At 40.1% G+C, this 27959-nt stretch overlaps 1 protein-coding gene across 2 annotated transcripts in view; it reads left to right on the forward strand.

Moving 5' to 3' along the window:
• Window positions 1–27959, forward strand: part of CHD2 (chromodomain helicase DNA binding protein 2) — a 121486-nt gene that overhangs the window by 39717 nt on the left and 53810 nt on the right. For both annotated transcript variants that reach the window (XM_059371630.1, XM_059371631.1), the window contains 12 exons: window positions 1121–1346; window positions 2884–2984; window positions 4072–4116; window positions 4287–4465; window positions 6363–6487; window positions 7507–7723; window positions 9491–9580; window positions 10383–10573; window positions 18015–18203; window positions 22512–22674; window positions 22999–23151; window positions 25539–25610. In XM_059371630.1, the coding sequence (XP_059227613.1) occupies window positions 1121–1346; window positions 2884–2984; window positions 4072–4116; window positions 4287–4465; window positions 6363–6487; window positions 7507–7723; window positions 9491–9580; window positions 10383–10573; window positions 18015–18203; window positions 22512–22674; window positions 22999–23151; window positions 25539–25610 (1751 nt within the window). The remainder of the gene's footprint in view (window positions 1–1120; window positions 1347–2883; window positions 2985–4071; window positions 4117–4286; window positions 4466–6362; window positions 6488–7506; window positions 7724–9490; window positions 9581–10382; window positions 10574–18014; window positions 18204–22511; window positions 22675–22998; window positions 23152–25538; window positions 25611–27959) is intronic.

A 27959-nucleotide genomic window follows, 5' to 3' on the forward strand; every position in this document is an offset into this window, starting at 1 on the left:
GTTTGGACTCCTTCCATAATTTGGCTGTTGCTGATAGTGCTGCTATAAACACTGGGGTGCTTAGGGCTCTTCGAATCAGTGCTTTTGTATCCTTTGGGTAAATACCTAGTAGTACAGTTTGCATGAACTGAGGGAGTTTTTTTGAGCCATTCTCATGGTTCATTGTTGAGGATATAGGGATATGTGCAATATGCCTTTGAGACTTAAAAATTAAGATGGTAAAGATGTGTTAATCTCTTAAAAAGCAGTGACGTAGCAGAGATTCTTGCTTACAAACATTAAACAAATTTACCTTTAATTAGGTGTTTCTGACTCTCCTTGTGAAATGTATCAAACTGGCTAAATACATTTGTGGATGATAGCAAAGATTTTTTTTATATCTAATTTGAGGTATCGCCTAACTCAGTTTCTTTGAGGTAACCTTCCATATAGAAAATATCAAATTATTGCCCAATTCTTTTTTCTCTATTTTTTTTTTCATCCAGCCTCACTTGAGGTTAAGAGAATAAACAGAGAACTTTGGATGGGTTGGTAATTGGTATTGGGTGGTGGTGGTAATTTTTATTTTCTTAGTATTTCTGGGGAGATAGACTTGTTTTATGAGTCAGGAGGGACCAAACCAAAAGGATACTTCTCTTCCATTTTAATTGTGTTTGGACAAAAGGATTTCTTTAACTTCACCAGCAAATTCTGGAAAATACATTTTATTTATTTTTTTTTTTTTAAAGATTTTTTTATTTATTTACTTGACAGAGATCACAAGTACACAGAGAGGCATGCGAAGAGAGAAGGGGGGGGAAGCAGGCTCCTTGCTGAGCAGAGAGCCCGATGCCAGGCTCGATCCCAGGACCCTGAGATCAAGGCCTGAGCTGAAGGCAGAGGCTTTAACCCACTGAGCCACCCAGGCACCCCTGGAAAATACTTTAAAGTATAGAAATTAGGTTTGGACTTTGAAAATACTTGAAATAACAGATCTTGTCCATCCTGTATTGTTTGTGAATTTCTGCATGTTTTTAAGTCAGAGGACTTTGGTTTTTCATCCAAAAAAGGATATGCGCTTGAGAAGCTTTCAATGTCTGGTTTAATGCACTTTTTAAAGTTTACCCAAATCCTTTTGTAGCCACTGGAGCTTCTACTACTGTATATGCAATCGAAGCTAATGGAGACCCTAGTGGTGACTTTGACACTGAAAAGGATGAAGGCGAAGTCCAGTACCTCATCAAGTGGAAGGGTTGGTCTTACATCCACAGCACATGGGAGAGCGAAGAATCCTTACAGCAGCAGAAAGTGAAGGGCCTAAAAAAATTAGAGAACTTCAAGAAGAAAGAGGATGAAATCAAGCAATGGTACATTTTTGAAGCGGTGGTATATTTGCAGCGTTGAGGGAAGGGAAGGTTTTTCAGTAATGCGTGGAGCACACAGCTGTCTAGGAACTTGAATTTTGTCTTGATTATCTGAGCATGGAGCCAGCTGTAATTCCAGTTTATAAAATTGTGACCTGAAGACACTCTGTACTTCCTATATGGCCACCAAGTTTGTAGAGTTTAATTAATGATAAGTAGTTTATGGAGCATTTTGCGCACGCAGTATTTTTAATCCTCAAAATAAGCCCATGAGATTCTCTCTGTTGTACGTAACACATTTTATAGATAGGAAGAGTGAGGCACAGCACAGCTTTTCTAGGGGGACCCAGGATTGGAACTCTGGCAGCCGGAGCTCCTAAACACCTTGTTACTCCCTGTTTTTCTGGGTAGCTTACATGTCAGGAACTCATATTCTAGAACTGTCTGGGTTCTGGTGCACTTAATACTATTCTTAGTTTTATACAGTTTGCAGAAATGGTGAGACAGAAACACATAACTTCTGAAGCTGTGATAGACTGTTGTGTTGTTAGTTTTCTTACAACTTTGAATGTGGCCGAGTTGCATATGAGAAATAGGTGGGGGCAGTAGCAGCCACAAACCTAAACTAATCATCAGGTTGAACCCTGAAGACAGACCTGTCAGTGTAATGGGGTCCGGTTATTTTGTGGTAGAAATAGGGCCAGATGGGTTCTAGTTTCCCTTTTACTACTATGCACAAGATGTTTCTTCAGTAAATCCCTTATTTTTCCTTTGAGAGTCCTAAAGATGGGGTTAGTTATAAAGTGGTTAGAAATTTAAAATCCTCAGAAGTACAGTAGTATTTCATTTCAGGTTGCTCCTGTCATCCTTCTATAGAATTTTGGTGCCAGGAAGAACTAGTTTTCCATAAAAGCTACATTGAGTCATTCTTAAAGTACATACCTACATGAAAAACAGGCACATTTCCTTTTAAATCTGGAGAACAGTTTTATTGCCTATTCTGTTTAGATATATGAATTTGTCACACAAAGTTATTTTTAGGTCTTTATAAAGAAAGAACAACTGGTGTGTCCTATGAGTGTGAGGTTTTCCTTTTTTTTTTTTTTTTTTTGGTTTTCCTTTTTTTAAAAGATTTATTTATTTGACAGAGAGCACAAGTAGGCAGAGTGGTAGGCAGAGAGAGAGGGAAAGAAGCAGGCCCCCGCTGAGCAGGGAGCTTGATGTGGGGCTTGATCCCAGGACCCTGGGATCATGACTCGAGCCAAGGGCAGATGCTTAACCAACTGAATCACCTAAGCGCTCCGGAGTCTAAGGTTTTCTAAAAGTACGTTTTTTATGAAATATCTGGCCTAATAAGGTAGTAAAGGAATTGCTAAAGGACAGATGGAAGTAGAGACTCAATTTCTTTTCCTCTTTTTGACTTTGAGAGATGTGTATAGGTCTCCCAAATCTTTTCTTTTTTTTTGAATTTTAAAAATTTATTTATTTTTTTAGGTCTCCCAAATCTGACTGGGATGTATTTTTTCTGTCTTCTGTCTAGGTTGGGAAAAGTCTCTCCTGAAGATGTGGAATATTTTAACTGCCAACAAGAGCTGGCCTCAGAGTTGAACAAACAGTATCAGATAGTTGAAAGAGTAATTGGTGAGCACATGGAAACTTGTTTCAGCAGTGTTTGAGCTCCACGAATAATGGCTTTTGGTTTTGGGGTAATGTAAATTTAAAAAAATGCGTTTTGTGGGTTTACTTTTTGACAGTATATAGTTACCTAGATTTATTTTGAAGGACAAGTTAAGAGATTTGCTGGTATATTTGGATGTGGGGGATGAGAGAAAAAGATGTCAAGTAGGATGCCATGATTTTTGACCCAAGCAAATAGGAGAATACAGGTACTATTTACTGAAATGAAAGGTTAAGACCTGGAAGACCTGACTTTTGGAATGAAAATCAAGAACTTGCTTTGATATTCCTAAGTTTGCTATACTTCTTAGTTGTCTGAGTGGGAAGTATTGTGAAGGCTATAGCATATGTGAGCCTGGAGTTGAGATCTCTCAGTCTGTGCTGGAGATTTAAATTTGGGAATTTATCACTGCATAGATAGTATTTAAAGCCTAAGATATACTGAGATTATCAGAAATAGTATACATAGTGAGAATAGGAAATCTGAGAACATTCCACGTTCTGGAAGTCAGGAAGAAGCCACAGGAGACAAACAAGAGTCAGTGGGATTGGACGGTGGCTGAGGGATTATCTCCTGGATGCCAAGTGATACATGGGGCTTGGGAAGGAGGAAGCACTGCTAGCCGAATGTGGTGAGGACCACGGCGTGATCCTTGAGGTTGGCCCCCGTGTGGTGCTAGTGAATTGGATCCATGGAGTGGTGGGAATACAAGCCTGATTGGGGTGGCTTCAAGAGACAGTGAGGCGGACAGTGAGTAGGAGCAGGTCTTCTGGGGAGTTTCGTTGTAAAGAAGAAGCAGAGGAATGGGGTAACAGATCCACAGGGCTGTGAGCACAGGACTGTTTCCCCTTCTCCCTCCGCCCTCCCCCCTTCCTCTTACCCGCCTCCCTCTCTCCCTCCCCTGCCTTCTCCCTTCCTTCCTTCCTTCCTTCCGTTCTTTTGTGATACAACATTGTAGAATGTATTTGTATTCTTACTTGTAGGCCCTAAAGTGTCACTCTTTTCTTGGTTATAGTGGTAATTTTTCTATTTTATTTTCCATTTGTTTAGCTGTGAAGACAAGCAAGTCTACACTGGGTCAGACAGATTTTCCAGGTAAGCAAAAGCTCTGGTTAATAAATGTTAGCATTTAAGAGCAGTTCGCATTTTGCAGAGTATTCACTGTTTTTCCACGTGACGATTCAGTGGTTACATGTAAAGCAGAATTGTCACTCCCCTTCCTTTAATGACAGATGCTAACCTACACTTTTTTATATATAAAATAGCTCATAGTCGGAAGCCGGCACCTTCAAATGAACCTGAATATCTATGCAAATGGATGGGATTGCCCTATTCAGAGTGTAGCTGGGAAGATGAAGCCTTGATTGGCAAGAAGTTCCAGAGCTGCATTGATAGCTTCCATAGTCGGAACAACTCTAAAACCATCCCGACAAGAGAATGCAAGGTGTGATTGCTGGCTTTTGTTTTTCCAGGGGAAAGAGGTATTGATAGGGTTGGTCACATAGATATTGGGAAGAGAAAAATACTACAAAAGTAAATGATAATTCCCCATTTTGAAGTGAAAGAAGATGAATTAACCTGGACATCAAAGTTAAATATTAAAACAGGGAGAGCATGAGTTGTATGATGGCTCTGCTGATCTCTTTATTCTTAAAATTCACAGACCTGGGTATGTCTGATTAGAGACAATGTGCAGAATATTTGAAAGAATTTAAGTCCTTTAAAGAGAAGTGACAGGAAGGGGGAGAGGCTCTGAATTCTCCATTAGAGCCCAAATATATAGGCTTTTTCAGTTGCTAGATTGATTGTTCAGATCCTTTCCCTTCACCGGAATCCACTGCCCATGTAAAGTGGTATGCCTCGGTAACAAAAGTCTGTGTAAGACGTGGCTCTGTCTCTGAGGAGTTGACATCCAGTTCATGGCACCAAGCCTCTGTCTGTGAAACGCAGTATATGACCGAGGGGACAGTGAGTTTAGTCCAAGAAGCACAGAGGTAGAAGTCACTGGGCTCCGGTAGTCCTTGAGGAGGTTTGAAAGAATTTGAAAGAGTTAAAGTGGAGGTTGTGGTACTTGAACTTCCCTGGTCCTTGGAGAAGGAGTTAATGCCTGGTAGACAAAGGGGGCCTGGTTTATTGCCCTCCCACGAAGGATGCAAGAGAAGGCTGTTCTTTGAGTAGGAAGAGAGGAAAGTGACGTCAGTGAGTGCATTTGGGTCCGAGTTCCTTGAAGGTGCTTGAATAGGCACCTTGAATACTGTGAAGGGTATTTTGGGCTTTACCCTGTGGGTTCTGATGTGAGAAGAGCAGCAGGGTAGAAGCCGTATTTAGCCCCATCTCACAGCAGTGTGCAGGAGACTCTGGGGGCGGTACTTAAAAAGCCAGAAGGTCCAGCCAGGAAGATGCCATACAAGTCCCTGAGGAAAGAAGAGCGTGAAGACAAGGGAAGTCGTGGAGGGACGGAAGGATCAGGTGGCAGCAGCACGATGGGGAGACTTGGCACAAGTGGATGCGGTGGTTGGTGGCTGAGCGCAGAGTCAGATTTGTTTACTGTGGGCTGCTCAGAGGAGAGCCAGGATGATCCATGACCACCTTATCAAACAGATCTTAGGGTGATACTTCACATAGCAGGGTGCTAATTCCACAAAACCCTAATGTTCAAGGGAAATAGTCCCTGAAAAAAGACTTTGTGGCCAAAGAACTAAATGAATGTTCCCTGTAAATTCACAGTATGCACAAGCATTTTAGACTTGGAAAAGTCACGAGTAATGAAATTTATGTAACTTTTATTACGTTGTTTCCCAAATGGATTTAGCCGTGGAATCCGTATTTCGTCAAACCATAGAGACATGGCCCTACTAGATAGACCACTCCATGCTTCACACCCTTTCCTTAAGAAAACCAAACTCACATACCTAGGGGTCCCAGCTAGATGGGGGCTACGTTTCAGAATTTGCAAATGCTATCACGGTAAAGTTCTGCTGGGTTTAGTGTGTGCAGACTTTCCCAGAGGTGTCGTACAGTTTAAACGAGATAACATGAAGATGATTGTATGGCACTCACTGCCTGCTGTAAGATAGAAACGTTATAGAACAAGTGCTGGGTAATGTTCACAGACTGACTGCAGGACCAGGAGCAGGCCAACCAAGAACTATTTGGGATGCTTCAGGCTTTGGGAATACAGGCTACAGTGAAAGGTGGTGGGCTGGGCGGGGTGGGGTTTGTGACGCAGATCTGGGATTTAAACTTGTGCTATGGTTCAGAGTGCATAAGTCACGGCTAGCATTTTAACATAGGAACAGCAAGAAAGTCTTCAGACCGGGGCTTTAATTTTGGTTTTTCAGGCCTTGAAGCAGAGACCACGGTTTGTGGCTTTAAAGAAACAACCGGCATATTTAGGAGGGGAGAATCTGGAGCTCCGTGATTATCAGCTAGAAGGCCTCAACTGGCTTGCTCATTCCTGGTGCAAGTAGGTAGAAAAATATGAAATTTTCTTTATGGTTTCTGGCTTCTTTATTGTTAAGTGCAAATAATTATTTTTTTCTGTTGTATATTACAGAAACAGAAAAAGTATGTGAGGGAAGGCTCTTCTAGGAGTTTATACGTGTGTGTAGTATCATTTTAATCTTAAGTAAAGAGTACTTGGTTAATTAGTTATCTGAGGGTAGATTGCCTTTTGCCATACATCTGTTCCTGATTCCATGCCAAATGGGCTGTTTTTTATTTCCCAACATACTTTCCTACTCTGGCCATTTCTTTGAGTGTTTTTCTTCCACCTGGACAATCCTCTCCTGTTAGTGTCCAGTTGAAATCCAGACTGTTTCCTAGAACAGTATTTCTCAAAGTGTGATCAAAGGAATACACTGCATCAGAATATCCAGAAGTGTCTGTTTAAAAGTTCAGATCCCTGAGCCCTTTCCCAGGTACTCTGATTTGGTAGGTGTAGGGTGGATTCAGAAATCTAACCTTAGCCTGCCTCTCATATAGATTGTTCTGTATTTAAAACAAGCCACAGCCCCTGCAGCACATAGGCCTAGGGAGTAGTGTGCATCGCATCAAACAACCTAGTGGCCTGCAGAGTGCAGTGGGTGGGTGGTTTGGGAAGAAGCACATGATAGCCAGTTTTCCTCTGCTTTCTGTAATGTTGGAGCCCAAGGTCATGTTCTTGGACACCTCAGTATAATAAAACCTGCCTTCTCTGTTACAAGGGGTAGATGTAAAAGAAAGACCAAAGTGCAATGTAAAGATTATAGTTTGAATAGGCTCTGATGGAAACCCAAAGTTGGGTCATACTCAGATCACTTGTTATTTTACTATTTTATAGCTTCTACTTTCTTTTCATGCAGGAGAGGAAATTCGGTTGGGGCTTGGGACCAGTGCCTTGCTTGGTGAATTCTGAGGCTTTAATGTCCTTGTTCTTCGTGTGTGTGTGTGTGTATATGTGTGAACTAATGATTTTGTTTTGTTTTTATTTTTCTCTTTCTGCAGAAGTAACAGTGTAATCCTTGCTGATGAAATGGGCCTAGGAAAGACCATCCAGACCATATCATTCCTCTCCTACCTGTTCCACCAACACCAGCTGTATGGCCCCTTTCTTATAGTCGTCCCTTTATCCACCCTCACCTCATGGCAGAGGGAGTTTGAAATCTGGGCACCAGAGATTAACGTAGTGGTTTACATAGGTGACCTGATGAGCAGAAATACGGTGTGTAAACAAAAAGAATTGGGATAGAATCTGTGTTATAAATGTATTTTGGAAATTGACCTAAAGCCGTTATAGTCTTTAGTAACATTATGATTCTGACACTGCCATGCCCCCAACGTTGGGAGATTTATGTATCACAAAAATGCATCAGCGATAGTCTTTAAAACATGCTTACTGTGTTAAGGGAAAGCAGTGGCAGTATATGAATGGGAATCTCTTTTAGTTGGACTGTAGTATTTTTCTTCTGTCTTTTGTATTTCCAAGACCACTTATTTAGAGATGGAATTAATACCTCATAGAATGTTAATATTATTTTTGCTGTTTGAGCGGAGAGCTGCTGCTAAAACCGAGTTCTTAGAGTTTGTTTCTCAGCCTTTTAACATGACGAGGTTATAGAACTTGTAAGGAAGGAATAAAGAGAAAGGACAATGAGCCATGCTAGGGCTATAGAAATGAGAATTACTTGTCTGTTTTCAACCTTAACGTGAGTAGTAGGAACTCAGAAAACAGAGGCTTGGTTTGCTCTTTGTTCAGCAAATCATTTCTTGATTATAATTGACTTTTCCAAAAGTATCTGTTAGGTGCGAGGGCCCATGCTGGGTGCTTTGTGTATATTACCTGTAACCCCCACGATGGTCCTCCAAGTAGATGCCACTCTTCCTAACCGATTGATGAAGTAAAGGACTCTAAGAGTTTAACGCTCGTTCTAGGCCAGCTAGAATGTGGCAGAGCTGGGGTCAGGACAGAGAATGGTCTGGTCCCAGACCTTTGTTCTTTCATTACTGTGTGTTCATTTCATAACTGTATGTTAGAGGAAACTGTTTCTGGGGGATTGCTTATCACAAGAGCAAGCCATCAGGAATCCTCAGACCTTTGAGACATATGTTATATATTGAATATTTTCATTCAAGTTGTCTAACTATACCCTAGCAGATTTCATGGCTCTTATTTTGAGTTTCTCAGCATATAGTCGCTCTTAGCTTTGTGAATCCATTTGTTAACTGTTATAAAAGTTGAAAGAAAAAAACCTTCGTAGATTATGCAGAATGGCTTCAATCACTGCATTCAAATCTGAAGACAAAGTGAACTCTGAAAACTTGTGGAGTCAGAGAAGTTTTCTGTGTGAACTCCCAACATTTCTTTTCTCTGTTCTTTCTTCACCCTTGGTGGGGATCACCACCCACACTCCTTGCCCTGTTGTCCAGTCACACTGCAGTATGAATGTGGTAGTTTTTGTTTTCCTTTACATCCATTATTTTCATTCATATGAAATTACATTTTATCCCGTAACCTTCCCTTTCCTTTTCCTTGGAAGCCACATCTTTCTGCTCTAAGTTAATGACATTTCTGACCCAAAGGTAGAGGTTGGGATTTGTTCCACTTGTTAATAAAAGTATTGCCCTACCAATGGGCAAAGAATACGAAAATATTCTTAAGAAAATTAACATTTTGGGGATCACTAGATAAGTTCAACTTACTGGGGTTTAATTACAGATGCAGTGCATGTTTTGGTCAAATATTTTGGGGCGGAGGTGGGGGAAGATGACAGTTTATTTGAATTCTGGCAGTAAAGTTTTTGCTGCTCAGTGATCTTTTAATTCTCTTATGGCTCTATATTGTGGTTGCTTAGGTCAGTTTAGAATGTATAAAATATTCATTAAATTCTAGTCAGGTTTGTTTTTTATTTGGCATGTTTATCACAAGACTACTGGTGATACAGAAAGGTAAAAGTAGCAATTGTATCTTAATTACTGATTTCTCTTCTAGATACGGGAGTATGAATGGATTCATTCTCAGACTAAAAGGCTCAAGTTCAATGCACTTATAACAACATATGAGATCCTCTTAAAAGATAAGGTGTGTAATTTTGTGGTGTGACTTGTCCAAATGGTGGGGTCTGTGCTTCCTGCTTGCCATGTTACTTCTCTGTATTTATTTTGAAAAGCAAACAAATGAAAAAATAATCCACAAAGAATATTAAGGTTGTAAATAAAAATCAGAATCTTCCAGTTGAAAGGGACTTTAGATTGCTTAGTCCAATGGAATTAAACAGGATGAAAGGGGACTGAGGCCAGTAACTTACCTGAGCACCATCCCGGGCACTTCCCATCATACCTTTGTCAAGGAATTTCTCCACAACAGATGATGTGAACAGTCTCTGAATGAAGGTCTTTACACCATCTCCTTTCTACAATTACTAAGAAATGTGGCAGTTGGTCCCGTTGGTGATAATAAGTATAAATGAGTTCAATTTGGTGGCTCTTGGTGTTTCTGTGCTTCAGGGTTGGGGTGTAGAAGAGGCAGAGAAGAATCTTAATGAAGGAGAGACTGCACTATTGTGTTTTTTTGTTTTTGTATTATTTTTGCCCAGCATACCAATTTTTGTGTTCTTGCTGTAGGGCATGCAGCAATGCCTGGCCTAAGAGACTCCCCCTCCCCCCAGTACCTTTTGGATGGTGATGTGCTCTTCTGAGTAGACACCAGTCTAGCCAGAAACAGAATAAACAGAGGAGTCCTAATATAATTTAAGTCCGTGAAGAATAAATGTTTTCTATGTATACCTTTGTGATGGTATTTGTACAGAGATTAATTAACACTTGAAAGTACTTTTGGGTTCCCTTCTGACCTGGTGGCTCGTTCTGTTTTGTTTTTACTTTAGACTGTGCTGGGCAGTATTAACTGGGCCTTTCTGGGAGTGGATGAAGCCCATCGGTTGAAGAATGATGACTCTTTATTGTATAAAACTCTGATTGATTTCAAGTCCCACCATAGGCTCCTGATTACGGGGACCCCTCTTCAGAATTCCCTCAAAGAGCTCTGGTCCCTGCTGCACTTTATTATGCCGGAGAAGTAAGCTCCTTCCTGTATATTTCCAAAGATGCAGAATGTCTGAAATGCCAATGCTTTTTAATTTTCGAAAAACAGATCTTAGGGAAAACAGATGGCATGATTTGGGGATAGTAAAACGTGACATGGGCGCAGGAACAAAATTAGTAAACTGTTCCGTGATAAATGTGAGGAGGCACAGAATTCAGCATGATGTCAAGGAGGAAAAGCCTGTTATCTACCAGATGTTGAAATCAGTTAATGCATTGGGGAAATAATTGGTAAATAGGAAACCTCAGACCTCTCTGTTACAAGGTAATCAGTAATTGAAATGACGTATGTAAGATACAGAGTGTGATAAGCATTAGAATCTTAAACCCAACCTTTGATAACAGAAGCCATCAGCATTAGGTGTTACTCAGATCTTTAACTTAGTAAAGAATCATGGAATGTTTTTACTGAGAAGATTTTTATGGGAGAGATGCTATGCACGTTTCCTAAAACTTTAAGTTAATCCAGTGGTATTCACCGATCCTTAGAATGAAATCTGAAGTTGTTACCCTGACTTGGAAGACGTGGGTCTGTGCGGCCCCTCAGTAGTGCTCTGACTCCTCCCATCCCTCTTTATTCACCACTTATCCTGATTCAGCCGTTCGGTCATCATTTCTGTGTCTGTAATGTGCCACGCCCCTGCCGCTCTTTTTCTGGACTGTTGTCCCTCCTCCTCATCCTCACATGGCCAGTCACGTCTTAACATTTTTGCCTCAGCCTATGTGACCACCTCCTTTTTGATGTCTCCTCGGACCACCCAATTGAAGCTGCCTTTTCGAGGGGCTTATCACCTACCCTGTGTTATTTTCTTCAAGGCACCTCCCCTTCCTCATTTCTTCCTCATTTGTCTCATGTCATTAGATTTACGCATCAGAAGCTGCAGGGAGAGGCACCTGGGTGGCTCAGTGGGTTAAGCCGCTGCCTTCAGCTCAGGTCATGATCTCGGGGTCCTGGGATCGAGTCCCGCATCGGGCTCTCTGCTCAGCGGGGAGCCTGCTTCCCTCTCTCTCTCTCTGCCTGCCTCTCCGTCTACTTGTGATTTCTCTCTGTCAAATAAATAAATAAAATCTTTAAAAAAAAAAAAGCTGCAGGGATCATGTTCATGTAATTCATCGATTGTCCACATTGCCTAGAGTAGTTTCTGGCATGCAGTAGGCAGCGAAGGGTTGTCACATTGACAGGGAAATGCTCCATGGGTATTTGTTTTTGTTTATGTTTTTTAAAAGATTTTATTTATTTATTTGACAGACAGAGATCACAAGTACACAGAGAGGCAGGCAGAGAGAGAGGAGGAAGAAGGCTCCCTGCTGAGCAGAGAGCCCGATGCGGGGCTCGATCCCAGGACCCTGAGATCATGACCTGAGCCGAAGGCAGTGGCTTAACCCACTGAGCTACCCAGGCGCCCCTCTTCTTTATTTTCTTTCTTTCTTTTTTTTTTTTTTTTTAAGATTTTATTTATTTATTTGACAGAGAGAAATCACAAGTAGACGGAGAGGCAGGCAGAGAGAGAGAGGAAGGGAAGCAGGCTCCCCGCTGAGCAGAGAGCCCGATGCGGGACTCGATCCCAGGATCCCGAGATCATGACCTGAGCTGAAGGCAGCGGCCTAACCCACTGAGCCACCCAGGCGCCCCTCTTCTTTATTTTCTTAATGGGAATTATAATTCTTATGTTTAGGTCTCTATTCCATTTTGCATTTTTTGTTACAGTGTGAAGTATGAGGATTTAAGGTCCTATTTTTTTGCAGTGGGATTTTGGAAATTGTCCCAGTGCCATTTATTGAAAAAAGTATTTTTTCTTTATTGAATTGCCTTGGTACCTTTGTTGAAAATCAGTTGAGATCATGAATATAAGGTTCTGTTTCTGGATTCTCAGTTCTGATTTGTTGGTATATATTTCTATCCTTACGCTGATGCCACACTGTCTTGATGACTGAGGCTTTACACTGATTCTTAAAATGGTGAGATATAAGTTCAGTTTTGTCTTTATTAAAAATATTTTAGCTATTTTTGATCCTTTGTATTTCCATAGGCATTTTAGGATCAGCTTGTTGATGTCTGAAAGGAAAAGAAATCTTCTAGAACTTTGATAGGTATTATGTTGAATTTAGAGGTTTATTTAGAGCGATTTAGAGAGAATTTAGAGAGAATTATAGCAGTATTGAGCTTTTTAAGCTATTCATCACAGAAAGTTTCCTGTTTATTTAGATTTTCTGTAATTTTTCTCAACAGTGTTTAGTAGTTTTCAGCCCATAAGTCTTATTTTTCTTTTGTTAAGTTTATTCCTACTTATTTTGATTTTGATTGGAATTTTTTAAAATGTAGTTTTCATATTGTAATAGAGTTTTTTATAAGGATCTTGAATTATTTCCACTGTTTTTGCTGTTCTTTATTTCCCAGTGTTTTCTAGATACAGGATCACAGTCTAGATATAGGATCTTTTACATTGTGGATGGATGTCTCTTATTTCTTGCTCTGTGGTATTCTCTAGAATGCCTGTGTTGAATAGAATTAGGAACAGGATATTGGCTATAGAATTTTTGAAAATACCCTTTATTGGGTTGAGGAAGTGTTATTCTATTCCTGATTTTTATGAGTTTTTATAATGAATGAGTGTTGGATTTTGTCACATGCTTCCTATCCCCCTCCCCGGGTCTCTTGAGGTAACTATGATTTTTGTTCTTTATTTTACCAATATGGTGTATTAGTTACTTTATAGATGTTAAGACAGCCTTTCATTCCGGTGATAAATCTGACTTAGTTATGATGTTGCATCCTTTTTTGTTTTACTGCATTCATGTTGCTAATATTTTGTTAAAGACTTCTTCATCTGTGTTTTTGAGGAATATTAGTCTCTAGTTCTGTGTTTGTGTGTGTGTGTATGTGTAATGTCTGCCTGGCTTTGGTGTCCGCGTAATAGAATGAATTGGAAAATGTTCTTTCTTCCCTTATTTCCTGAAAGAATTTATTAGGATTGGTGTTAACTTCTTCTTAAAATATTTGATAGGATTTACCAGTGTAGCCATGTGGATGGGCCTAGTTTTTCTTTGTGGGAAAATTTTTAATGACTAATTCAATTTCTAGTTGTAGACTTATTCAGGTTTTCTGTTTCTTTTTCACTTAGTTTTGTTAATCTGTGTCTTTCTAAGAATTTGTCCATTTTGTCTAAGTTGTCTGATTTGTTGGCATAATGTTATAGTGTTTCCTTACAATCTTTTTACTTTTTGAAGACTAAATTGTGATCTCAGTAATTTTTGGTTGTGGTAATTTGTGTCTTATCTTTTTTTCTTGGTCATTTCAGGTAAAGGTTTAACAATTTGGAGGTTGTTTTCAAAGAAAACAACTTGTGACTTTTTTTTTACCTGTTTTCTATTTCATATATCTCTTTTCTCTTCTTTATTATTGCCTTTGATTTAATTGTCTCAATTTCTCTTAAGGTAGAAGCTCAGATTATTGATTTAAGACCTTTTTTCCTTTTCTCAGTATGGGTGTTTAAAGGTATAGCTTACCCTCCGCATGCTGCTTTTGCTGCATTCTCTGAATATTGATCTCATGTGTTTTGGCTTTCATTCAGTTTCACCTTTTCCGATTGCTCTTGTGATTTCTTCTTTGATGCATGGTTTTTTATTTAAATGTGCTGGTTAATTTAGAATTTTTAGGTACTTCCCTAATGATTCATAATTTAATTTTTTCTTAAAGAATATGTTTTAAATGGATTTACTGTTACTTGTTAAATGCTATAGTATTTTTTTTTTAAAGATTTTATTTATTTATTTGACAGAGAGAGATTACAAGTCGGCAGAGAGGCAGGCAGAGAGAGAGGAAGGGAAGCAGGCCCCCTGTTGAGCAGAGAGCCTGATGTGGGACTCCATCCCAGGACCCTGAGATCATAACCTGAGCCGAAGGCAGCGGCTTAACCCACTGAGCCACCCAGGCGCCCCTATAGTATGTTTAAGATTTTGGAGAATGTCCTTTGTTCACTTGAAAAGAATAATACTTCGCTTTCATAGGGTAGAGTTCTGTTTATTACATCAGCTTAGTCTTAGTCAAGTCTTAGATAGCTTTATTGACTTCATGTCTAGTTATTACTGACAGTGAAACATTTCCATGTTTAACTGTAGTTGAATGATCTACTACTTTTAGTTCTGTGAGGTTTTCCTTCATGTATTTGAGAGGTTTGGTTGTTAGGTTTGTGTACTTTTGTAATTGTTCTGTATTCCTGATCATTGATCTTTTTATCATGAAATGTATGTCCCTCTTTATCTCTAGTAATATTTCTTGTTTTTAGATCTGTTTTGTGTGATATGTATGCAGTTTTCCATCACTTCACTTTCAGCTTCTTTTTATGAGTTTAAAATGTGATTCTTTTAGGCAACATATGGTTCATCTTCCTTTTTTAATCTGGTCTGACAGTCTCTGCCTTTTGAGGGTTTAGTTCATTCACATGTATGTTATTCTTGCTATGGTTGGATTTATGTATGCTATTCTGCCCCCCCATATGTTTTCTTTCTTTTTTGTTTTTGTTTCTGTTACTGCCTTTTTTTGTTTCAACGGTTATTATCTTTTCTTTTTTTAACAGTTATTTTCTAGTGTGCCGTTTGAATTCTTCTGTTAATTGATTTTTTAAAAAAGTTATTATCTTACCGGTTGCTAGAGTTTTTGGTAGGTGTCTCATCACCGTCGTCTTCCGATTAATGCTAACCCATTTCTGGTAAAACATAACAACTTTTCTCCAGTATGGCTTCGTTTTCACTTCCTTCCTCATGTTGTAAACCCAAGAATACAGTGATATATTTATTGCTTTATTTGGGCTTGTCTACCTCCCCCCACCCCCTGGCTTGTCTTTCATATTACACATCTATTTTATCATTTCCAGTGATCTTTATTTCTCATCTTGCCATTACCCAATGGCAAGATCATTGATCTCATTTTATCTTTGTTGGCTTCTCCTTCATTTCTTTTAGCCTAAATGACTTCTTCACTATTTCTTGTTAGGCAGAGCTACTAGCAAGAAATTTTTTGTTTTCATTTGTCTATGGCTGTCCTTTTTTCACTTTTATTTTTCAAGCCTAGTTTAACACTCCTCAGAAGGTGAGTAGAGAAACTTGACCACTCTGACCACACTAAAATAAATATCTCTAAATAAAATAATCTCTAAAATAATCTCTAGGCTGTGGCATGATGTCATTGTTAAGGTTACTCCTATAACCCTATATCACATGTATTTTAAGTTGACAGTTTTCTCTTGTGGAGAACAGCAAACTTTTTCTTAAAGGACCTGATAAGAAACATTTCTAGCGGCTGCCTGGGTGGCTCAGTGGGTTAAGCCGCTGCCTTCGGCTCAGGTCATGATCTCAGGGTCCTGGGATCGAGTCCCGCATCGGGCTCTCTGCTCAGCAGGGAGCCTGCTTCCCTCTCTCTCTCTCTGCCTGCCTCTCCATCTACTTGTGATTTCTCTCTGACAAATAAATAAATAAAATCTTAAAAAAAAAAAAAAAAGAAACATTTCTAGCTTATAGGCATTACAGTCTCTGTTACTGCTACTCATCTCTGCTGTTCAGAGGGAAAGAAATCATAGACAATTCATAAGCCATTCAGCATGTATATAAAGAAATAGTGTGTCACATTAACTTTTAATTTACTAAGAATACTAAAACTAGGCAGGTGAAAATTTTTGTTGCCTAAAACAGTAGGGGAAATAAATTTTGTGAATAATTTCATATTGAAATAATTTCATATTCAATATTAAATAATTTCATATTTGTGAAATTTCATATTCAATATGAAATAATTTAGTATTTAATAATTTCATATTGAAGCTTTTATACTAGCATAGTTTTAATTCATGATGAATATTATGTGAATTGAAATTCACATTTCAGTGTGAATGAAATTATCACCCAGCTTTTCAGAGAATAGCCTGATACAGTGATAGTCCCTGATTTCCAGTTGCTTTGTACATTTTGTGCGTGAGGTGTGATTCCTAGCATTGAGACTGTTCAGTTGGCATTGTTCCTTTTATTCCTTTTACCTAGTTTAATACCTAGTGTACTAATTTAGTTTTGTTCCTGGAGTAATTGCATAGCAGTGTGACAAAATGCAACTTGGGTTTATCAGTTCGTAAGCTTTAGTGATGTTTTTAGATTTCTACCCCAAATGGTCTCTTTGTTGGCTTCCCCGAAGAGGGCAGTTTCACCTGTGAGCAGGTGTTCTGAAGCTGGTGTTGATCACCTCTCAGTACGTGATGAAGCGTGTGGCTGTTGCTCAGTTCGGAACCGGCCGCAGACTGTTGACGCTGCTGTGCTCTGTGTCGGTGCTGGCATCTGTGCTCTCACTTTCCATCTCATAGGGCAGATGCTTTTGAGTCCTCCAGACTCTGGATAATGTGGAGCCATTCTGGTCTTCTGGAGTGTGACTGGCCTCAGCAGAGGAGGGCCACCTGGTATCAGAGGACAAGCGGTGGCTGACGAAGCTTCTGGTTCTAGCATCCTTCCGTGGCCTGTTCTCCTGTGCTGAGTGTCTGCACACAGGGCCCAGCTGGTTCTTCCAGGTGCTTCCCTGGCCTTCTAGTGGCAGGACAATGCACATTATTTTCAATCATGAAAGAGGTTTCCTTCAGTCTTTTTTGTTTTTTGAAAGAAATCTGTTCCCAGTATCCTGTTCTAGACTTTGGCCATGGGTCCTGTAGTAAATCAGAGATGATTAAATTAAGATTTAAACATGAAAAACTTTTATCTATAGAATTGAGGCAGAATTATTATGGCGACAGGTTTTAAAATTTATTAGTAAAATTTGTGTCTGCAAGTTCTAATGCTATTAAATTGGTATCACTCGTATTGCTATTCTTATTTGGGGACCATGGTCTCACTTACTAATGTCATTATAATCCATTAACTTTTTCATCTATGAACAGTGAGGATTATCGATGGAAATTGTGTAAGAAACTTTTTTAAACTTTATGCAGTGACAGCTCTAATATTGCCACTAATTATCCTCTTACCTCTGAATTTGCTTTCCCACGAAATTGCAGCTTATTAAAGATAGCTTATTAACTTTACTGCAGAATGTTTCATGACAAGAACTTGTCTGTACTTATGTTCTCATTGCATGTCATACTGAAATATCTTGAGACCTGTACCCTTCGTCCGAGAATTGGAAACCTAATGTTACCACATTGTAGACAGATGGGATTAATTCAGTTGGTTTTTTTCCCTTTCCTTTTTGTTTTCCCCTCTCTTGTGTCCATGAGCTAGTGACTGGTAAAATTTATATTTTCTTAAAGGGAATAGTCTTTTTTTCTTCTTTGTTTTATCAGATTTTCTTTTCCATTTAGTTATTTGAAATTTTAGTTTGAAAAATGCTCTTTTCCTTCTTCCCGGTTGCTTTTATAATGAATGCTGTCTTGTTTTATTTCCAGGTTTGAATTCTGGGAAGATTTTGAAGAGGACCATGGGAAAGGGAGGGAGAACGGCTACCAGAGCCTCCATAAGGTGCTGGAGCCCTTCCTGCTCCGGAGGGTCAAAAAGGACGTGGAGAAATCCCTTCCTGCCAAAGTGGAACAGATCCTCAGGGTGGAGATGTCTGCTCTGCAGAAGCAGTATTACAAGTAAGCGGCGGGTTGGATCATGCCACCATAGGGGTAACATCTGGACAAAGAAGCCGTGAGATTCACAGTTGACAAACTGCTTTTTTCGGTGATGCCTCAACACAGATGTGAGAAGCAGCATATTCATGGTTAGAAAGAGGAAGTCTTATTGTTCTTGTTTTCTCACTTGGGTGCGAATTTGCACAGCACTTTTCATTCTCTAGGTGGTCTGGTCTATGTTAAATCTCAGGGCTAATCCCCCTCCTACAGACACAGATTTTTCACTCATTCGTCTGTTTCTTCTCTGCTGTTCATTCAGTCATTTATTAAGCTTGTGCAGTGTGGTAGGCATTCTGCTAGATGCTGGGAGTATGAAGATGAGTGGAATGTGTTCCTGCCAGATGTGTTGCTTCGGAGGGAAGACAGAGTAGAGATAAGGGGTCGGAACAGTGTTGTTGAGGTACTATGGGAGTAGAGAAGGAAAGGTGCTCAGCTCCGTGATGCAAGGGGAAGATGCTCTCCTTTCTGGCACTCCAAGGGGCCTGGGCAGGTTGTAGATTTGGTTTAGGTTATGATAGAATGCTGTGTTTGGGATGGGGTGGTATAGAATGTACTTTAGTTTTTGTTTTTGTTTTTTTTTTTTTTTTTAGAATGAATTTATGCGTGTGAGAGAGTGAGGAAGAATGTGCACACGCACAGGCAGGGAGAGGGAGCACACAAGTAGCAGGCAGAGGGAGAAGCAGGCTCCCCCATGAGCAAGGAGCCTCATGTGGACTCTATCCCAGGACCCTGGGATCGTGACCCGAGCTGAAGACAGCTGATTAACTGACTGAGCCACCCAGGCACTCTGTGCTTTAGTTTTGATGATTCAGAGTTGAATCTGGAATGATTGAAACTAATTACATGCCATGAACATTACAGTCTTTTACGGTTAAAGGTCTGGTAATCTTTCTGATAATATTCCTTTCTTCTTAATGCAACTGAATAAAAACAAGACTTTAATTTTCAAAAATTACCATCTGACTTTTTAAAAGATTTTATTTATTTATTTGATAGAACAAGGGTACAAGTAAGCAGAGCAGCAGCAGAGGGAGAGGGAGAAGCAGGCTCCCCACTGAGCCCGGAGCCAGATACCGGCTCCTTCCCAGGACCCTGGGATCATGACCTGAGCCAAAGGCAGGTGGTTAACTGACTGAGCCACCCAGGCACCCTGCCTCTATTATTTTTTTAAATTGAAATATATTTGACATATACTGTGTAAATTTAAGGTGTACAGCACATTACTTTGATACATTTATTTGTAAAAAGATGGTCGTCATTGTCATGATAATTAAACACCTCTATCAGCATTACATACTGACCCTTTGTTTGTAATGGTTGGAATCTTAAAGTTCCAGTCTCCTAGCAAGGTTGATGATAGTAATACGATATTATTGTCTGTGTTCACTCGACTATGCATTAGATCTCTGGGGTTATTTATTACTGCAGGTTTGTATCCTTAAACAACATCTGTCCCGTTCCCCCAGTTCCAGGTAACTGTTGTTTTACATTCTGTTTTTCTGAATTTGGCTTTTTCAGATTCCGCATGTAAGTGACACCATACCGCACTTGTTTTCTCTCTCTGACTTTTCTTACTTAGCATAATATGCTTAAGGTTCATCCATGTTGGAGTTTGACATCTTTAAAAGAAATGATAAGGGGGTGCCAGGTTGGCTCAACTGGTTAACGACTGCCTTCGGCTTAGGTCAAGATCCTGGAGTCACAGGATCTTGGGCTCCCTGCTCCGCAGGAAGGAAGCCTGCTTCTCCCTCTGACCCTCCCCCTCTCATTCTCTCTCTCTCTCCCAGTGCAGAGTACTGACCACTATATGATCATGGCCTCATTCTTTCTCTCTCAAATAAATAAAATCTTAAAAAAAAAAAGGGGAATGATAGGTTATAGCTATCCTTTTTCAAAGGTTTTGACCAGTGAGATTTGTTTTGGTATGATTTCAAATTCGTTGATAAGCATATTCATGGTTCCTTCTCTGACAGTTACTCTTTTATACTCTTGGTCTAATGGCTCTGTTTTTAGCCAGGAGGAGCTCATGCAGGTTGGATTTGAGTCTTTTTGACACAATCCTAGTTGTAGCTCATAGCCTTTTGCTTTCTGGAATAAAATGTTCACATTCATCTTGTACATTTCCTGCCCCACAGCAGGAGTCAGCCATACATCAACCAAGTTCTTCATACTGCTTTATTGTAAAGTGGAATTTGGAGACCTCAGACTGTGACTTGTGACTGTACTAGACATCAGTGGACAGAATTAGGAAATTCGTTGGTTTTTTTTTTAGGAAATTTATTTGTTTTTAAAGATAAAGAATACATCATAAATTTTTTTCAGTTAAACAATACAAGATAGATACTTTATTTGACCTCAATGGTCTTATACCCATACTAAGAATTCCACTTCTTAACTTCACCAACCTACTTAAAACCCCACACACAATCCTAGTAGTAATAGTGCCTAGATTACTATCAGCAATGTGAATTATAAAAACAGAGTAAGGGTAAAATTCTTTAATGGTAATTTTTTTTTTTGGTTTTTAAAGGTATATTCCACTAGAAATGGATGAGTCTTAAAGTACTTTGAGATAGTTTTTCTTACTTGTGGCTAGATAGAATGGTTTATTTTATTTATATTAGTCACCAGGCAGTACATCATTAGTTTTTGATGTAGTGTTCCATGATTCATTGTCTACGTATAACACCCAGTGCTCCATGCAGTACATGCCCTCCTTAATATTCACCACCAGGCTCACCACCCCCCACCAAACCCTCAGTTTGTTTCTCGGAATCAACAGTCTCTCATGGTTTGTCTCCCCTGCTTCCTTCTCCTGATGTCCTCCATGTTATTTTTTATATTCCACATAAAAGTGAAACCATATAATAATTGACTTTCTTTGCCTGACTTATTTTACTCAGCATAATCTCCTCCAGTCCCATCTATGTTGATGCAAAAGTTGGGTATTGATCCTTTCTGATGGCTGAGTAATATTCCATTGTGTATATGAACCACATCTTCTTTATTCATTCATCTGTTGAAGGGCATCTCGGCTCTTTCCACAGTTTGGCTATTGTGGTCACTACTGCTGTGAACATTGGGGTACAGATGGCCCTTCTTTTCACTACATCTGTATGTTTGGGGTAAATACCCAGTAGTGCAATTGCCGGGTCCTAAAAGTTGGCTTTGCTTAATTTTGCTTCATAATTACTTGTAATATTTGTAGAGTTCCAAAGGCAAACCTACAAAGCCTGCTGTGTTCAAAGATATCTAGTATCTTTGCTCATCCCCTTCATTCTAGTCCTTCTTTCCTTTAGGTAATAATAATTACCAGTTTTAAAATTCTTAATGTTTACCTTTCCTTTATTTTTTAATTTTAAAAACATAAGCCAAATGTATTTTAACTTTTTTGCTGTCTCCTTCTTCCTATGTCAGCAGCATGCCATACACATTTTTCTGTGCCTTACATTTTTCACTTACATTGAGGAACACTCTGCAGAGGGTTATGAAGCTCTTCCTCTTCCTCTTTTACAACTGTGTGGGTCTGCAGCGGAATGTAGTCAGCGCAGCCCCCAGTGGTAGACAGTTAGCTTGTTTCAGACTTCTAGAAATAGTGCTTCATTGAAAATCCTTGAGCATTCTTCTTCGAGGTAGAGTCCTGAAAGTGGGATTGTTAATGGTGTAAAGAATTGTCCTTGCTCAGAAGAAAAGGTACTTCAATATTTTATAGTGTAGGTTAAAGCTTACATGTGGATAAACATACGTATTTCTCCTTCCCTTTTTTAAAATTTGGATAGAAAACACAGTTACCGTGAGCACTTTATCATGTTAAGTGCACTTTTACAACAGTTTGTAAAGGGGTACAAAGCTTCCATCTGATGCTAATCTTAATTTAACTAGTCTCGTCCTGTTAGCTTACTAGGTTTGTATGTTGTGAGAAAGAGGGCTTCAGTGACCCATACTTGTTTCACGCGCGCGCGCGTGTGTGTAAATATTATTCCACTGTCGTTCTTTCTTTCTAGTTTCCTGTGTTCAGGTTGAAATGCCCAGTAGAGCGGTGTTTGCCCTGTGGTTAACATTCTGAATCAGGCGAAAGCTGTGAGTGGTCCCAGCTAGGTGGCAGGAGGTGAAAATACCAGATCCCTCCATGCCTTCTTAATGGTCTTACGTCTTTCCTGTTTTTGTTTTTGTGTTCCCAGTAACACTGCTCTCTCTCTCACAGTCTTCTGATGCCTCCAATTCTCTGTCTCTTCAAATCGAGTAACATCATTATTTTTAAATTTGCAGATGGATTCTGACCCGGAACTACAAGGCTCTTGCCAAAGGGACAAGAGGTAGCACATCCGGTTTCCTGAATATTGTGATGGAGTTGAAAAAGTGCTGTAACCACTGCTACCTGATCAAGCCCCCCGAGGAGAACGAGCGAGAGAATGGGCAGGAGGTTCTTCTGGTGCGTGGCTACCTTGTTTGTAGTTAAGTTCTCAAATACTCGGGTGTCGTAGATGCTCTTTACCAGAGCCCTTTGCTCCTTTGGTGACTCTTCAAGGAGCATCAGAAGAAGCTTTGAAAAGAGGTGAGGAAAGTTCACTGGGAAAACCGTGGAAAGTAGGCGGTCGCAGATGCCAGGTAAAGAGCATGTCAGGAATTGTCAGCCAGACTGCAGGGGGCTTCCCCAGGCTGAAGAGTAATTGTGAAGCTAGGAACTCTTAGCAGTTAAGGGCAGATTCAAGTACAGGTTTGAGTGTGATGATTGGAATGTCTTTTCAATCTCCAGTCCCTGATCAGGAGCAGTGGGAAGCTGATTCTGTTAGATAAACTGCTGACAAGACTTCGAGAAAGAGGCAACAGAGTCCTTATTTTCTCCCAGATGGTCAGAATGTTGGACATCCTGGCCGAGTACTTGACGATCAAGCACTATCCTTTCCAGGTAAGGATGCTCAGTGATTTTAATCCCTCCCTGTTTCCCTCCCTCCAGGTTGAATGCTTTGCTTGCTCAATTACCCTAAAGTTGGGAGACAAGTTTTCTGGCTGGAGCAAATTGAGCCGAAGATTCCAGGGCAGTGTTTATATTTACATCCATACCGTTAAGCACCTATAATGAAAGTGGTCATGTGAGGTCATTCTGTTTTTCAGGGTACAGTAAGAGAATGGATAAGAGAGGAAAAGCAGACGAGAAAGGATGTTAGATGGTGTCTTCCAGCTCTAAGTCTGGGGTAGGAGGAGAGAGGAAGGAGGTGTGGACCTAATCCCAGAAGCCCAAATCCTAGGAAGAAAGAGAGGTGATAGTTCTGTGCATTCACCTCAGGGCAAGCTGACCCTGGCTGTGAGGCTGGGAACCCAGCAGGGCTGTGCACGTGAAAGCTTTCTGGGCCCTGAAGCTGGGGATGTGGCCCCCTTGTCTCTGTAGGATTGTTACTGTGGATTTTCATCTTCACTCCGTTGTCTCCTACAAGATAAGGAGAAAAACAAGATAAGGGGGAAATGAGTTTCTGCAACACAGTATTTTTTCTGGGTGTTAGACTGTGTGAAAATTCTCTCTGGTTTATTTATGGATGTGTATGCTGTTTATCTTGACTTTGTGCATAACATTTTTATAGTGCTTTGATTTTTAAGATTGACTTAATATTTTTTCTATGAGCGGTTGGACTGTTTAGCCTACTTACGTAATTACATGCCGGTATTGAAGAAACTGGGGGTCAGTGAGTCTCTCCTGAGAAGGCCAAGCTTTAAACTCGCTAACAGATTGTCTTTTTAAAATGCCCTGAAAGGCATTGTCCTATCCATAATACCTTATGTAGTCTTTCAGAAGCTGACTTAGAATATGGTTTGATACTATGGTTATTTTAGGAATAAAAACAAAAACAATGGATGCCTGGGTGGCTCAGTGGGTTAAGCCTCTGCCTTCAGCTCAGGTCATGATCTCAGGGTCCTGGGATGGAGCCCCACATCGGGCTCTCTCAGCGGGGAGCCTGCTCCCCACCCCGGTGCCTTCCTCTCCATCTACTTTTGATCTCACTCTCTCTCTGTCAAATAAATAAAATCTTTAAAAAAACAAAAACAAAATAAAAACCCAGTCCACTGCCAGAAGATTATTGTCTCTCAGTGCCCGGAGCTCTGTGAGCTTTTCAGGTCAGACTAATCAGTTGATACTAAGTAAAATAAGAATGCATAGCTTTCCTCTGTGGGGGATATTTGGCTGGAGTCCACTTGGGTCTGTCATGTCCGCTGTCTCCTAATAATGGGAATATTAAAAGAAAGGTGTTTGGGTTTTCTCATACTGAATACAGGCTATGAACTACCATTTAAACATATCTTTGGGTTGAGGCTCTGAGTAGAGCTGGTAGAAAGACGAAAGGGGGTTCCCTGGTGTGATTTGACTTGTGTTCAGGTGGGCCTGGGTCTGGTCTGAGCTCAGAGCTCAGAGCTCTGAGATGGGGAGAGGTAGGTCCTTCTACAGATGATGTCCCCAGCCACTTGCCGTCACTGGGCAGATGACATCACCTCTTGCGTCAGTTTTGCCTTCTGTAAAATGAGGTATTTTGTTCATCTCAAGATGTGATTGTAAGGGGAACACATGTAAAAGTGATTTTAAAGAGTAAGAAGTAAGCACTTCATATGTACACCACGTAGCTAATGATTCTCAAGTATTTATTTGACACGTGGTTTTCCGTGGTGACGTTGTTTGGGACCAAGAACTGACATATAACTCTAATAAAATATAACTAGTAAATGCCAGAGGCTTTCTTAAATATGCATTTTGGTTAAACACTTTGCTCTGATTGCAGAGTGTATTTTTTGGAAAAGCTGGAATATACGATCGACTTGATTTTTACACAATGTTATGGCAGAATGTTTCCAAGCTTAGGTAACTGATTTTTTGGTCTGTGTAGCACTTAATAACTGTGCAACTTATAGTCACATTAGTTAAGAAGGATCATTTTCTGCATGAGCTAATTATTAGGTGAGCAGTGGTACGGTGACCTAATCTCCGTCCCTACAGATATAGAAGCAAACATCATTTTTGAGGACAGTGTGGGCCATCTTTTCGCTACAGGTCCTAGCAGTCATTCTGGTCCTTGGATAAACCTAGATAGCCCTTTGAGTCAGAAGCTTCTGACCTTGAGTTTGTAACTGGAGAGCTTGGGCAAATAGGATATGCTGCCTAAGCACGGTCTCTAGACCGCACGTTGCCAGTGCATTCCGGTTATTTTTACTAAGTGGGTGTTGGAGCGATAAAGGTTGCAAGTCTGGTGTTCTGTTCTGAATATAGCTGATCTTCCTGCCTTATGATTTTCTTGTGGTCTATTTTTACAGCGTCTGGATGGTTCCATCAAGGGAGAAATCCGAAAACAGGCACTGGACCACTTCAATGCAGATGGGTCTGAGGTACACCATGCATGGCTTTATTGTTTGGGCAGTGTGGGCTCTGTATCCAGGGGAAAGCCTTTCTGGCTTAATGTATTTCGTCTCAGAAATAGTTCACGGTGAAGTTCTCCTGCTTTGGGAAGGAAATAAGAAATCACTAATATAAAAGATGCTTCTTAATTTTATTGTTTGTTATTCCAGAAAAGCATACGCATGCTTTTGTTGATCTGCCCTGGCCTGAATTAGTGGCAGAGTAGTTCTCATAGCAGCTGAGTGTTCCCTGGTGGCTTCCAGATCCCTAAATTTCCGGGCCTGCGAGAGCAGCAGGGCAGGAGTTGGGAAGGCTGGCCAGTAGGATTGTAGGATTAATTTTGACATGTATGTTACATCAGAAGGTTCTGAGCTGTACTTTTTTGGTGACTGAGGCTTGAAAAGTATGTTGGCCATGTCTCAGTTGTGTTGGATTGCTGGTACGATTGATAACAACTTAAGTTCTACTGTCCAGCTTGGATTTTCATTCTAAAATGGGTTTTAAGGCACATATACAAGGGGTGCTTAGGAAAAGTGAGAAACCATGGTGACATTGTAGTTGGTGCATATCAAACTGAGAAATGCTATGGGAGTTGAGAGATATGGGGAAGAAGAGGTTGCGCAGAGATAACGCTGCAGGACCGTGTGTGGGTCAGGGCAGCAGTGGAGAGAGCCAGAAGTAGAGCTAGTGTTTTGGGTACAACATGAGCGCTTCTGGAGCCTGGGCCACTGCTTCGTATGTAGATGAACAGACCTCACGTTCTGCTTTCTGAAGAGCTTTAAAAACTCTGTCTGTTACTCCAGAATGGTGGTACGTCTTCTGCCTCTAGAAATGCACATGGTCCCACTTCAGCTGTAGCATTCTGGCTTCTTTAACCTTAAATGTTCGTTCTTCTTGCGGAGCTTTGGCTATGAATCTGGACAGAACTGAGGCTCTGAAGAGTTCAGGAGAAGAGGAGTTGAATTACTGAAGACTGCTCACCCTTTAATTCCTGTCCCTTCGTTTTCTCCTCTGTTTCCTCCTGTAAAATCATAATTCCAGTACCTGCTGTGGGATTAAATGCAGTGACCAGCACACAGCAAGCACTAGCCTCATTGCCTGGTACACTGTGAGCATTCAGTAAATGCTAACTAGTTTTATTATTTAGTATTTATTGAAACTGGTTTTGTGTTCCCTATTCTTAGTTTAAAAAATGGTGTGAATGTTTCATATTGCCCTCTCTCAGAGAAACACTATTAAAGCTGTCTTTTCTCTATAATTCTCAATTCTCCGCCCCATAGCTATTTATAGAATACAGGTTCTCTACTATTAGTCTGCACATCTGAGCCTTTTTTATTAAGAAAAATTAAATACTTTATCATCGGGGGAAATACTGTATTCATCATTAGAAAATTTAGGAGATAGTGAAGAGTACAAAGAAGAAAAATTGCACAATCCCCCCCCCCATCCCAGAGACAACTTTTGCTGTTCACATCATTTGGGTGTGTTTCCATTCATAATTGCTTATTTCTCTGTATATTCACCTAATTAGAGTCATTCTGTATGTAGTTTTGTTATGACTTCATATGCAAGATTCTGTAAGCATTTTTCCCATGTCATTAAAGATTTAAAAAAAAATTTTAGTTTCTAATATTTCCTCATGCTTGTACCATTTTTTTAACCCAATGATTAAACCTAATCCCTTGTGTGTTAAGAGTGTATGAGCTTTCTAAAAAGCATTTTAAAAATCTGCACTGCACTAGATTTCCCAAAGCAGTTTATTTTCATTCTGTTTGTGTATGAATATTTTCATGTCACCCTCAGCAGCATTGCATTTCATGGAGTTTGTTTTCAATTTGATAATAGACACAAAAAACATCTTATAACTCACATTGTCTTTGGTAAAGAGTGACAGTGAAGGGGCACCTCGGTGGCTTAGTCAGTTGAGCATCTGACTCTTGGTTTCGGCTCAGGTCATGATTTCAGGATCCTGGGATCGGGCCCCACATTGGGCTCCATGCTCAGAAGCTCCCTGAGCTCATCCATTTCCTTCTGACCCACCTCCCTCAAATAAATAAATCTTAAGGTTTAAAAAAAAAAAAAAAAAAAAAAAAGAGTGACAGCAAAAATTGTTTATATGATTTTTCAGACCCCAGATTTTATTTGGTTTAGGTATCTCATTCTCAGGTGTCAAACTGCTTACTTCTAGGCTTCTGTAATTTAGTGTGATGTCACTCTGTGTCTCTACCAAGGATCACAGAGTATATGTGCCTCCACATTTGTTTAAAGTTCTTCTGAGACCATTCTCCATTTTTCTTTCTGTGGCAGGATGCTGGTGAGTGTGACTTAGTTAGAACGTG

Source organism: Mustela nigripes, chromosome 13 (assembly GCF_022355385.1).
Source record: "Mustela nigripes isolate SB6536 chromosome 13, MUSNIG.SB6536, whole genome shotgun sequence".
Taxonomy (NCBI): Eukaryota; Metazoa; Chordata; class Mammalia; order Carnivora; family Mustelidae; genus Mustela; species Mustela nigripes.